The sequence below is a fragment of the Vanessa cardui genome, chromosome 20 (genome assembly GCF_905220365.1).
Source record: "Vanessa cardui chromosome 20, ilVanCard2.1, whole genome shotgun sequence".
In the NCBI taxonomy this organism is placed as follows: domain Eukaryota; kingdom Metazoa; phylum Arthropoda; class Insecta; order Lepidoptera; family Nymphalidae; genus Vanessa; species Vanessa cardui.
In genome coordinates this window covers 5,779,096-5,792,007 of record NC_061142.1, presented here as the reverse complement: position 1 = coordinate 5,792,007, position 12,912 = coordinate 5,779,096, and the positions used below count along the sequence as shown (strand labels likewise).

General features: G+C 31.4%; 2 protein-coding genes across 2 annotated transcripts; both read left to right on the top strand.

Moving 5' to 3' along the window:
- Window positions 1-940: 940 nt before the first annotated feature.
- Window positions 941-2,844, top strand: LOC124538444 (63 kDa chaperonin, mitochondrial-like). The gene has a single exon (XM_047115513.1). The coding sequence runs from the start codon at window positions 1,084-1,086 to the stop codon at window positions 2,785-2,787; it is 1,704 nt and encodes a 567-aa protein (XP_046971469.1). The 5' UTR covers window positions 941-1,083; the 3' UTR covers window positions 2,788-2,844.
- A 313-nt stretch (window positions 2,845-3,157) lies between these two features.
- Window positions 3,158-12,885, top strand: LOC124538616 (claspin-like). Its single transcript, XM_047115732.1, has 15 exons — window positions 3,158-3,933; window positions 4,393-4,533; window positions 4,914-5,119; window positions 6,187-6,830; window positions 7,152-7,365; window positions 7,489-8,087; window positions 8,471-8,694; window positions 9,021-9,612; window positions 9,993-10,087; window positions 10,163-10,362; window positions 10,777-10,892; window positions 11,140-11,261; window positions 11,663-11,860; window positions 12,327-12,494; window positions 12,663-12,885. Exons 1-15 carry the CDS (start codon window positions 3,409-3,411, stop codon window positions 12,774-12,776), a joined length of 4,158 nt encoding a protein of 1,385 aa, XP_046971688.1. The 5' UTR covers window positions 3,158-3,408; the 3' UTR covers window positions 12,777-12,885.
- The last annotated feature ends 27 nt before the right edge of the window (window positions 12,886-12,912 follow it).

Sequence of the window (12,912 nt, the reverse complement as noted above, 5' to 3'; positions counted from 1 at the left end):
TCGAAAATAATAACAAATACTAGTTAAATTTGGTATCACATTTAAGGCTAGAATGGGTTATACTATTCGACACGTGATAATGTAGTATTTAGCGCCAATGCCCAAAAGCAGTAAAAGTACTAAAATGGCAGCACTTTCGACAGCATGTTGAAATAAAAAAATCTTGACCAATGAAATGTTAAAAATTGATTTTATGTGGTATTAGATTTTATGTTTTTATATTTATTTTAGCGTTTTCAGTTACAGTTTTTGTTTGACACGGCGAAATTTTCGTTTTGTAATGTTGCTGGTCACGCTCGTCCCTTTGTATTAACAAAGAATAGTAAAACGTCTCGATTAGAACGTTCTTAAGTCTTTAGTTTACGATAGTTATAAGTAATAACTGCTTCTTGTTAAGTATACAATATCATGGTTGTGATTACGATTATGATTGCATCTTTTGGGTAATGATAAATTTATCAGAATACAACAAAATGTTAGCAGAAATATTTCAAGACCTTGGAGGATAAAATATTATTTCATTCACAACGTAATGAAATTTGTATAAATAAAGAAAAGGAGTCTTAAATAAAATTTAAAGGAAAGTTAATATAACAAGTTCAAATTCTGTTTTTCACCTCACATAAGCATTGAACGAAATATTTCCAAATAAATGCAAAAGTTTTGAAATCATAATCCCCTCATAACAGACTATAATACCAATAATAACTCTGGCTTCATTAAGCTGAAGCAGAAATAGCACAATTAAATAAAAGTGTTCGTGGTCACGGGCAGTCTGCCCGTGACCACGAACACTGCAAAGTGCTCGAAACGTCGGGATGTTTAAAAATAATTAATATACGCGATTCATCCGTTATAAATAGTTTTATTTAAATGTGTAATCATCGCGAAAATTTAAGACAACATTATGTGAAATAGCACAAATTATAACGTTCCATATTAGAATGAGGTAATACACGTCAAAAAAAGAAAAGAATGATGTGTCAGTGTATTTTTTGAGCTGAATATTGTTGCATGACATATTGTCTTGAAATCCTATATTTATATCAAATAAATAAATAAATCCATATTTTTCATTAGAAAATGTATCGTATACAAAATGCTTTAAAAATATTAAATCAAAAATTGAGTTATTCATTTTCATGCCAACGTTTCTTCGCGAAGGAAGTGCGTTTCGGTCCAGATGTGAGGGCTCTCATGCTACAGGGAGTTGATATTCTAGCTGATGCAGTAGCAGTCACATTAGGTCCAAAGGGAAGAAATGTAATTTTAGAACAAGCATTTGGACCGCCAAAAATAACAAAAGACGGTGTTACCGTTGCAAAGGGAATCGAACTGAAAGACAGATTTCAAAATATTGGTGCAAAGCTTGTTCAAAATGTTGCAAATAAGACTAATGAAGAAGCTGGGGACGGAACAACAACGGCAACAATTTTAGCTAGGGCTATAGCGAGAGAAGGTTTTGACAGTATCTCGAAAGGTGCTAATCCTATCGAAATTAGAAAAGGTGTTATGTTGGCAGTCGAAACGGTAACGGCGCATTTAAAGAAAATATCTAAACCAATAAAACTTGCAGAAGAAATTGAACAAGTAGCTACGATTTCTGCTAATGGTGATAAGAGCATAGGAAAACTTATAGCAGATGCAATGAATAGAGTTGGTAAAGATGGTATTATAACTGTAAAAGATGGAAAGACATTATACGACGAAATGGAAGTAGTAGAAGGTATACAAATTGAGAAAGGTTATGTGTCTCCTTATTTTATAAACTCAAAAAAGGGCCCTAAAGTAGAATACAATGACGCTTTAATTCTCTACTCGGACAAAAAGATTTTTACAGCCAGCCAAATTGTCCCAGCCTTAGAAATTGCGAACACTCATAAGAAACCATTAATTATAATAGCAGAAGATTATGAGGGCGAACCTTTATCTGTCTTAGTAGTAAACAAATTAAAAATAGGCTTACAAGTGGCTGCTATTAAAGCGCCAAGTTTTGGTGAATATAGAAAAAACACTTTAATTGATCTTGCTATCGCCACTGGTGGTGTGATTTTTGAAGACAATGAAAATTTAATACGACTGGAAGACTGTCAACTTGAAAGTCTTGGAAGAGTTGATGAGGTGATAATAACAAAGGATTCTACACTTCTATTAAACGGAAAAGGAGATAAAAAGGAAATTGAAGAACGAATTGAGCTATTGCGATCTGAATATGACGAAACTACTAAAGAATTTGATAGACAGAGATTATTGGATCGAATTTCAAGGCTCAAAAGTAAAGTTTGCATTTTACGTATTGGAGGATGTAGTGAGGTAGAAGTAAATGAAAAAAAAGATCGAGTAAATGATGCTCTTAATGCTACTCGAGCAGCAATAGCCGAAGGCATTGTACCTGGAGGTGGTGCGGCACTAGTTCGTTGTATACCAGAACTATCAAAACTTAAACCACCGAATTCTGATCAAGCAATAGGAATAAATATCATTAAAAAAGCTTTACGTACTCCATGTTTAACTATAGCAAGCAATGCTGGTTGTGACGGTTCTGTCGTAGTATCAAAAGTTGAAAGTATGACTTTGAACTATGGATACGATGTACTTAATAATGAGTATGTTGATATGATTGAAAGAGGTATTATAGACCCAACAAAAGTAGTAAGAAGTGCATTGACTGATGCCAGTGGGGTCGCATCGCTATTGACTACTGCTGAAGCAGCAATTTGTGATTTGTCATCAGAAAAGGACAGTCCAAGTCTTGGACGTGAGAGTGCGGGTGTTACAATTTATTAATTTGTTTACTTTTGTCTTTATTTTGTTGCATGACACTGTTATTAATAAAGACTTTTAACAAAATCAGCATTTTTTCAAAATCATTTGGATAGAAACTAAACGTAACAAGCGAATACATGTAGTATAGTATGTTATAGGCCATACGCAATTTTTAGATACAAAGTTACGGGAACTCAAGTAGAAGGCGAGCTATATATTATATAGTAATTGTATTAAGAAATTTTAAATTTGAATATTGATTATGAATATTCAACAAATATATATGTCAATCAGTACTTTTTCTGATGTTTACCACGAATATCCAGAAAAATAGCCATGAGTAATGGCTACAATTTAATTCATTTCATACATATGACACTGACACTTGTGACTTGACAGTGATAACGAAATAAGGCGCGAAATCGTCTACTAAGCATTTTAATATAATTTTATTTAGTAACAAATTTATATTTTTATAATGATTTCTAACATTGACTCGGTATTATAGATAAAAAATATGTAGGCTATGGACAAAATATTATTTATTATTAAGCATTAGTTGCTTGTTACTTTGTTTTAAATGTTTTTATCGTAAGATTTCAGTAGTGGTTATTCGTATGTGAAACGTAGACATTTGCTACAATGAGTGAAATTTTTAATTTAAATGAGGAACCTTCTGGTGAGAGCTATTTAGAAACAGACATGAATACCGAGAGCCAAATAAGCATGTCCTCGACCCCTAACAATGACGAAGAAATCTTCCATGTAACAAAAAAACGTATTCAAACATTTTACGATAGTGATAGCGACTTAGACAAGGAAAATGTGGAAGATGATAAAATAGTCAACACATCAACAAAATCTACGGAACAAGCTTGTAATAAAGAAGAAGATATGAGCGATCATAAGAGTAATACGAAAAGGTCAAGAATTAAAAATATCCTGAACTCTGATAGTGATAGTGAAAATTCGTCCAAAGAGCTTGATCTTAATGAAAGACCTAAACAGTATGAATCAATCAGAACGGAAAATAAAAAAAGAACCCTCAAAGATAAATTCAAAACTTTAATTACCTCAAAATCTAAAGATACAGATAAAACACCTCATTTGAGTTTAAATGATACTGATGATTTAGATGATGATGAATACAGCATTGAAATAAAACAAGTGAGTGATTTTATAACTAACCATAGTGTTTCTATGCAAGTTGGTAATTGTTTTTAAATATATACTTAGAGTAAGTCATATATAGTATCTAGTAGAAAGGGAAGCTAAGCTAGCTAGGCTAGGGCTAAAGCATCAAATGTACATTAAATTTTTTCTATTTTCATTGAATAAGAGAATGCATACTCATTTTCATTACATTTAATAGCATATTCCAAACTTTTTGATTTTTTGTTTATTATTTTGATGCAACAAAGCCATATTTGTTAATGGGTCTTTGTATATATATTATATATATAAGTCAAAGACTAAAGAGTATTTTATTTATATTACTAAAGGTATTAGTTTCGGGATATTTACCATGTTTTTTATTATTGTGGAGCTCAATATTTCGACATTATCTACGAATGTTTTGTAATAAAAATAGCCATGTTAATTTAAAATCTTATATTTTATTTATAGATATTAAAATCTTCTGTTAACACAATGAAATCAATCTGTGATCCTGACACATCTGATGAAGATAGTGACAGAGAAGAGAAAACCATTAAGAAGGCTCATAAGTCCAAAAAAGTAAAATCTACTTCACCAAAACCACTAAAGGTAATGTTAAAATTAAAACATTAATTTGTATCTAATTATTTTCCTCAAAAGTGTGCTTTATGTTACCATACTTGGCTTAAAGCATACTACAGTATAGCTGGTATATAGCTGATATATATATGGCAGCGTCAAATATCTTTAAATATAGAGCATTAGTTTTTGTGCTAAATTGAGGTCAATTTGTAGAGTTTTATCATTATTTCACTAAGATTGTTTCAGTGTATTATTTCATAAAGTCATATAGTCATTTTAAGGTATTATGAATAAGGCACTTTCATTTCTCTTTTTGCTGATCTTTAAAGATGCTAGTTATATAAACATGATTATTATAATTTAAATCTAAAAATAGTAAATACTTAATATAAAATGTGTGTTCCTAGATGACAGCAAAACAAGCTAAGGAAAATATGCAGAAAATAAAGAGTGAATCAAATAGAATGTTAAGAGAGAAGGAGGTGTCATTACCCTATCACAGACCAAAAGCTTTATCTCTTAAAGACATTATGAACAGAAGAAAGCTTGCAGTTACATCCAATGGAAAGGCATTGCCTATTAAAATGAATGATGAACAATTAAAACAATATGTGTAAGTATATTTCAAAAATACAAAACTAATAGTAACTCTTCTCATTTTAAAGTATAGGAGCTTGTTGCACTATTTATTACTATCACACTATTGCACTATTGCTCTATTTTATTACTATAAAGCCATTTAGAATTGTTCATCAGGAACATCATAATTATGGACATCCATAATGTTTATAACAAAAGAAAATCAACATGTCAATAGTAGATTTAAAAACTGTATAGTAAGACACAACTTAGATGTCGCATCGGCAAAATTCGGAAAACCGATCACATCCGAATTGAATACGCTATCCCAAATTATCAATATTTATTTCTCATACGAATTTGATCGTGGCAAGAATGCTAGCAGCATTTCCCCGTTGAATCGCAATTCCGATCCTCTGGGCAAAAAACGAACCAGCCCTCCTGTCACCAGTGGAGGCAATGAGGCGAGGTGTTATACTTTTGATGAAGCTTTTTGCACCACTACTCCAAGGGCCAAGCGTTTCGACAGCAAATGGAACAAAAAAGTAATTAGATATAATACACGAATATTTAGTTATTTTTTTGGCTTCAGCTTTTTCCGGCACCGGCTCTTAACATTGTTTCTCGGATATGAGATGGGGCCAACGTGTCAACACATGTAGCGTCCCACACAAGGGCCCGACCTCGTTCCCTATTATATATTTAAGCATTTAATGTTGTTAATTCTTATGTTAATAAAGATATTAATTTCTTTACACAAACGTAATAATTTGTAATAACCTATGACCGAATATATTCGTCAATTTGACGCGTCGGTTTACATGCACTTGTTTTCTCTGACGCGTAAATCTATAGCGACGAATAGCGTCGAATGGCGCGATAGGGAGCTATTTCTATTGGTTGTGTAAATCGGCAGTAATCGGTTTTATTTTCATGCCATTGCATTTTCCGATGCTACATCTAATTTGTGTCATACGATACCTGTAAATTTTAATAAACTTTAAAATTAAATTGTAGCTTATGTGTCTATTGTGGATTTATGGAACTTCTATGGCTCATTAAAAACATCAATTCACCTTTATTACCTTTTTTATATTTCAGTATGATGTTAGAACAAAGACAAAAAGAAGTTATAGAATTGTGTAAAAGTGACACAGAAGATGAAGAGAATGAGCAAGAGATTGAGACAGTTAAAAATGTAGTTGAGTCTGATTGTGAGAATAAAATGGAACTCGAAAACCCTCAAAATAATATTGATGAAAAAGATATAAATAACTTGGATAGTAAAGAAGAAAACAGCAAAGATCAAAATGTTCAAATTAATTCATCAGCTAATGCAAACATTCAAGAAAATGTTGGTGATAGTCATTCTCTAAGTAATGATGAAATGCAAGTGGATGAAATTACAGAAGTTGGAGATAGTTCAATAGATAAATTAAATAAATCAACTGAAGCAGACGAAAATATGTGTGAAGGCACGACTAATGAAAAAGAGGATGTGCATCAAAATGATATTGTTAAAGACAACACAGCAATAGCAGAAGATGAAAGTCAATGTTTAGCTTTACATTTTGACTCTGAGAAAGTTAATAGCTTTGATCCAAAAGAATCTAATGAAGAAGATCAACTCATTAACAATGAGACTGATGGCAATAATAGTCACAGTAAGAATAATGATTCATTCAGTGATGAATTGATTTATGATGAATTAGATACATTTATTAAAAAGGCCGAAATGTTAAATAGTAAGTTTCGATTTTTTTTATTTTTATAACAATTAGCTTGATCAATCGCAAGTTTAATCACAGCAACTTAAAAATATATTAGAAAACTTTAGCCTTAGCCTGAAATTGTATTTGAATGGTTTGATTGAATTAAAAAGTCTAGGCTAATCCGGTTGTATGTATTTTAAAACAAAACAAATATTCTCTAAAGTAGTCAAAAAAATGGCAAGCATAGGGAAGACAATAAATTCCTGATATATGCTTTATAATTTGAGCATTTATTATATAAATATTATTCAAAGTACATATATCTAATTATACACTTTAAATTTGTTATTACAGACATAAATAAAAAATCAGAAGACATATTAGACATTAATAGTACTATAAATACTACTCCAAAATTGGCTGGATGTCCAGGTTCACTTATAAATTTGGATGAAAGTGATCCTTCAGAACCTCAGAGACTAAGTGGTGTAGAGATTCTGAAGGAAAGATTCACATACTTTGCCAAACTCAACTCTCTCGAAGAAAAGGAAAAAGATAGAGAAAAGAAGTGAGTAAATAATCATGTACTTCCTATGCTTTTACATTATAAATAAGATTTGCCTAATAATTGTATGTAAGTAGTATGTTCTTGTTATTATAATATAATACATTTTCCTCGTACAACATTTAGATACAAACCAGGAACACAGCATTTAAAACTCAGACAAGAGTTAGAACAACAAATATCTGAACAAAGGGCTAGTGAATGGGAGAAGCGTATTGAAGAAGAGAAACAACTGAAATCTGAAGTAAATGGGAATTTGTCAGATGAAGATATTGACAAAATTGAGGCTAAACTAGAAGCTATTGATGCTGATCATAAGTCTGATATTGAAAGTTCTGAGAGTGAAGAAGAACCAATTGAAGATGATGTCATTTTAGAAGATAAACCAAAGAAACGAAATGCTATGGTCGATGATGAAGCAGAAGAATCTGATTGTGATGATGTGCCTAGTGATAAAGAAACAGCAAATACTGAGCTTGAAAATAAGGAAACAGATTGTGAGGCAGATTTAGAAGATTGTGATGATGAATCAAGTGATAGTTCAGATTCAGATGAAGAAGTTGAACTTAAGCCTAGAAAAGGCCGAATCTTGAAAGCATTTGAAGATTCAGACGACGAATCTGCTTCACATAATCAAGAATCTGCAATAAATAATGAGGAAAATAATGCTTCATTTAAAGTGACTCAAACAATAGACGACAACGAAGTTATTAAGGAAACTCAAGGTATTATAAGATTTATATTTCCAACTATTTTTTATGTGTATAATTATATAAGATTTCACTATTTAATTATTGATTATAAAAATGTAATATTATTTATTATAAAAATGTAATTTTATTGACTGCAGAAATGTGAAAGAATAATGTACTTAAGTGCTATTTTATGTCTATCGTAAAGTTTCTGCCGAAATCCATTATTATGATTATTAATTAAACTGGCAAAAAAATACACTTACTCAGAATTATTATTGCTATAATATTAATACCTTCACAGTTGACAACTAAATTGCATACAATTTAGTCTACAATTCATTATATGTATAATAATCAATCAATTCAAGGTATTCTTGTAAAATGTGAAATTAAAATAAGTATTTCATTCACAGATGACGATTTGCAATTGGCTCAAGCAAATAAATCATCAGATGACTTATTTTCGACTCAAGAATCCAATAACCTAGCATTATTAAATAAAAACAATGAAGATAATACGAGTTCTGATTTGGGCACTCAATCATTTTCAATTATGAATTCTGTTGGGAATAAACATCAAGCATTGGATCTAAATTCACCTGAAAAGATCTCTGTTGCTTGTGAATCACAAGAAGATGTAAGCAAAGTTATTACAGTTTATTTAAACAGTTTGTTATTCTAAGCTAGATATATATTTATATATATTATTATTATTATTATAAATGTATAAAATTGTAGTGAGTAGCCCGTGTAATGAAATAATTATACACCAAAAAATATATTCAGATCAACTGGGGATGTAAATAAGTATTAACATTTGTATAAGCTTCATGATATCCTAAAATAAATATAATGTAATGTAAAATAAGTAAATGCAACCTTACTTAAGAAGAAATGTATGTTTAAATAGCCTCAACTTATTTAAAATCATCTGATACCATTCAACTAATATTTAAATTTCAGGTAAATTTGGATCACATTGTTGGAATGTGCTCTGGAAGCTTTTCCCAAAATCTCGTGAGCTTATCAGACCCACCTCCTCTATCACAATCTCAAGAAATCGGGGATGATATAGCAAATTTATGTACCGGAAAATTTTATGATAATCCATTTGTATCCCAAATTGATAAGGAAAATACTGATGAACAAAAAAAAGAATCTGTTCAAAATGAAAATTATCAAACTCAAGAAATTAGTGATGATGTAGCAGCTCTTTGTACCGGAAAATTTTACGATAATCCAATGGTATCACAGAATACTGACAATGAGAAAGTTATCAGTAATGAAATCACTAAAAACTCTGAAGAAAAAGGAACAAATGAAACAACTATCTTAAATTCAATACTTGATGAACTAGATGAACCAGAATTAGACGTCCCAAAACAAAATAAATATTTCTCTAACGAGCAACCCAAGAATAAAATCAGTATTGATAACAGTCAATTGAAAAAGAAATTCGTTATAGACTCCGATGATGAAAATATAGATATGCCTGTCAAAAAAATTAAAAAGTTGAAAAAACGAAAAGCTGAGGCGAGGGCTCTTCAAATTTCAGGTGAAGTATCAAAATATTTATATCTGAGCAACTAAGAATTATTCAATTATGTACACTAAATAATAGTAATAAATGATGAAGGGTAAAATAAACTACTTCTTAAAGATAATAACAACAATATGTTTACTAAATTGATCTGACCACCTCCATGGTCGAGTGGTGTGTACACCGGTTTTCATGGGTACGCCACTCTGAGGTCCCGGGTTCGATTCCCGGCCGAGTCGATGTAGATTACCATTAGTTTTCTATGTTGTCTTGTGTCTGGGTGTTTGTGGTACCTTCGTTACTTCTGATTTCCATAACTCAAGTGCTTCAGCTACTTACATTGGGATCAGAGTAATGTATGTGATGTTGTCTCATATATATATATAATCTTGCAGATGATGAAGAAGAGCTTGAAGAGGACCAAGATGATTTTGAGTCAGAAAACGAGGAAGAAGACAGAATTGTGGAATATGATTCAGAAGAAAATGAGGTGCAGTTAAATAAACAATAACTTTTTATATACAAGTGTATTTAATTTAATTTTAAAATATTTTTTTAATTATAGGTAGAGGTCCAAGTAAAACCTCTCAAGAAGAAAAGAGTCGGCGAGTTCTTTGAAAATGAAGCAGAATTGACCTCCGAAGATGAATGGGTAGGGTCGGGCGATGAGGACGAAAGAGGACTGGACCGCATGGAGCGGGAGGAAGGGGATGACGACAAGTTCCACCAGGGCCAGCTTCAGAGGCAGCTTGGTCAAATTCATATGTGAGTATACTATACTAATATACAGTAAATATTTAAAAAAATAAAATAATAAATATGAGACAACATCACATACATTACTCTGATCCCAATGTAAGTAGCTAAAGCACTTGTGTTATAGAAAATCAGAAGTAACGAAGGTACCACAAACACCCAGACCCAAGACAACATAGAAAACTAATGATAATCTATATCGACTCGGCCGGGAATCGAACCCGGGACCTCGGAGTGGCGTACCCTTGAAAACCGGTGTACACACCACTCGACCACGGAGGTCGTCGATATTTATGACTGTTGTTGATATCGAATATTTACTTTTAAATTTTAATTCTGAACTGTTCGTAAAATTTTGAAAGTTCTTGTCATCAAATATTTACAAATATAGATACGTAAACATTATGGATTTTTTTTAAACAGGCGTGAAGTTCTTGATCAAGATAAACGCGAAGTGAGATTATTGCAAGAATTGCTGTTTGAAGATGGCGATTTAGGCGATGGACATCGACAGCGCAAATTCCGATGGAAAAATGCAGGTAAATTTGAAACTTATGTTGTTATTTCTCTTTATAAATTATAGGACATATATTTATTTTAGCAAAAAAGTAGCCTGGAAATTTCACAGTAATGACTAAAAGTTATTGGCCTTGTACCCACTGTAAACGTTAGATTCCCGTTTACAAAATTATAGAGCATACTTGACTGTCTATGTTGGTAAATAAATAAATATTTTCGCACACATTTTTATAATATATTTTTAAAATTTTTATTAATGTATTTCAGACGGTGAAATGGAACCTAGTACGAATGCTGACGAGCTTGGTGACACTCAAGAAGACGAATTCGAGTCTGAAGAGCAATGGAGGAAACAGAGGCACGAACGGGAAATGTTCTTAAGAAATATGGTCAGTATTGAAGGATACATTATTTCACTGCTTCACAACAACCTTGATCTGTGTATAAATACGAAAGAAAACTTTTTAACGAGAGAAGATTTATTCAAAGTAATTATGTAAAGTAATGTCAGTTTGGTGATTTCTTGGAATTAAATCTACACACAATAATCGAAGTTGTAATTTTTACTTTATGCTTACAATGCTTTACTTGGAAATTTCGACCGACCGTCATTATTCAAATAATTTCTTTATAAAACATTGAAATATTACCATAATAAAGATACCTACTGCTCAAACTGATCTAAACTGCTGAATAACTCTAGATTCAGCAAAATCCTGATGACTTCTACTTCATTTCTACATTTAATAAAATACCTTTTGTACAATTAATTTCAATTTATCGTTTGCAGCAAGAAAAGGATCAAGAAAATCTCGATACAAGCATAAACAGAACAACAATCATCAAAGCGAACCTGAATTCTCGTAGTATGTCGACTCTGTTATCTGAAACGAAGTCCAACTTGGTTGAAAAGGTGGAGGCTATTATACCGCAGAAAAAATCTAATAAAGATATTCCTAGTCCGAAAAAGTCATTTACCATTTTCCAGGTATGTTTATTGACAAAAATATACATACAGAAACCTATTTACAATAATAGTTTTTAAAAAGTTAATTTTAAGGTCATAAATTATAACTAGTATTTATTAAATATAATCAGTACGAACTTGACTACATTTCGTCTAACTAACTTTTAACAATTAAGTTCATGGATAATACTTGTTATTGCCGACTGCTTCTTCCATTTGTAAGTGCTTTAGATATTTCTTTGACTGTTCTTGGGCTCCTGACTGTGTATATTCAAAAAATCACGATTATTCGAATCTACAATATCAAATAAACAAACTCACTTTCTCATATAATAATATTGGTTACTATTTTAAACCTTTAGAATAAACGTCTTTCGAAAAAAGTTGACTGTCCTTTTTATGTCGTTCTATACAACTTATCAAAACCCACAGCATCAGTTTTCTAAATTCATCAAGGTAAAATTTAATTGTTTTTAACTATTTTTAGCAAAACTATCACGGTTCCCTGTTAACCCGTGGCCGTGGCGCGCTCGCTCGTCTCGCTGCACTGGCCACACCACTCGCTACTGACAACGACGACGCGCCTAAAGTCATAGCTTCCTCCAATCGACGCAACTTTGTCTTCACAGCAGTTTCCAATGATGATGAAACTAAGGCAAGTACTGCTCCAATATCACCATACCGCTATACCAATCACTTCTGAGATTATATAGGAGGAAAACAATAAATTTTAGACAAAATCACTCTCTCTGGCAAAACAAACTATGTTAGCAGTAGTATGTATTAAGAAAGAACAGCATTTTCAAATGTTTTTATTTTTCAGGTGACCAAACGAAAGGCTGATACAGTTAATACACCAAGATTAATAAAGAAAATGAAGACTGAAGAAACAGCTAAATATATTAAAAATAGTTTATTCGACCACTTGAAAACTTAAATAGGCAAATTTGTTCAATAAAACAATAACTGTTATTAAGTGTTATGTATAAGGTTATAGTAAAATGACTTATTTTATATGAATAGTTTAAGAGAAATATTATTTAATGACAAATAAAAAAAGATATAAATAAAAT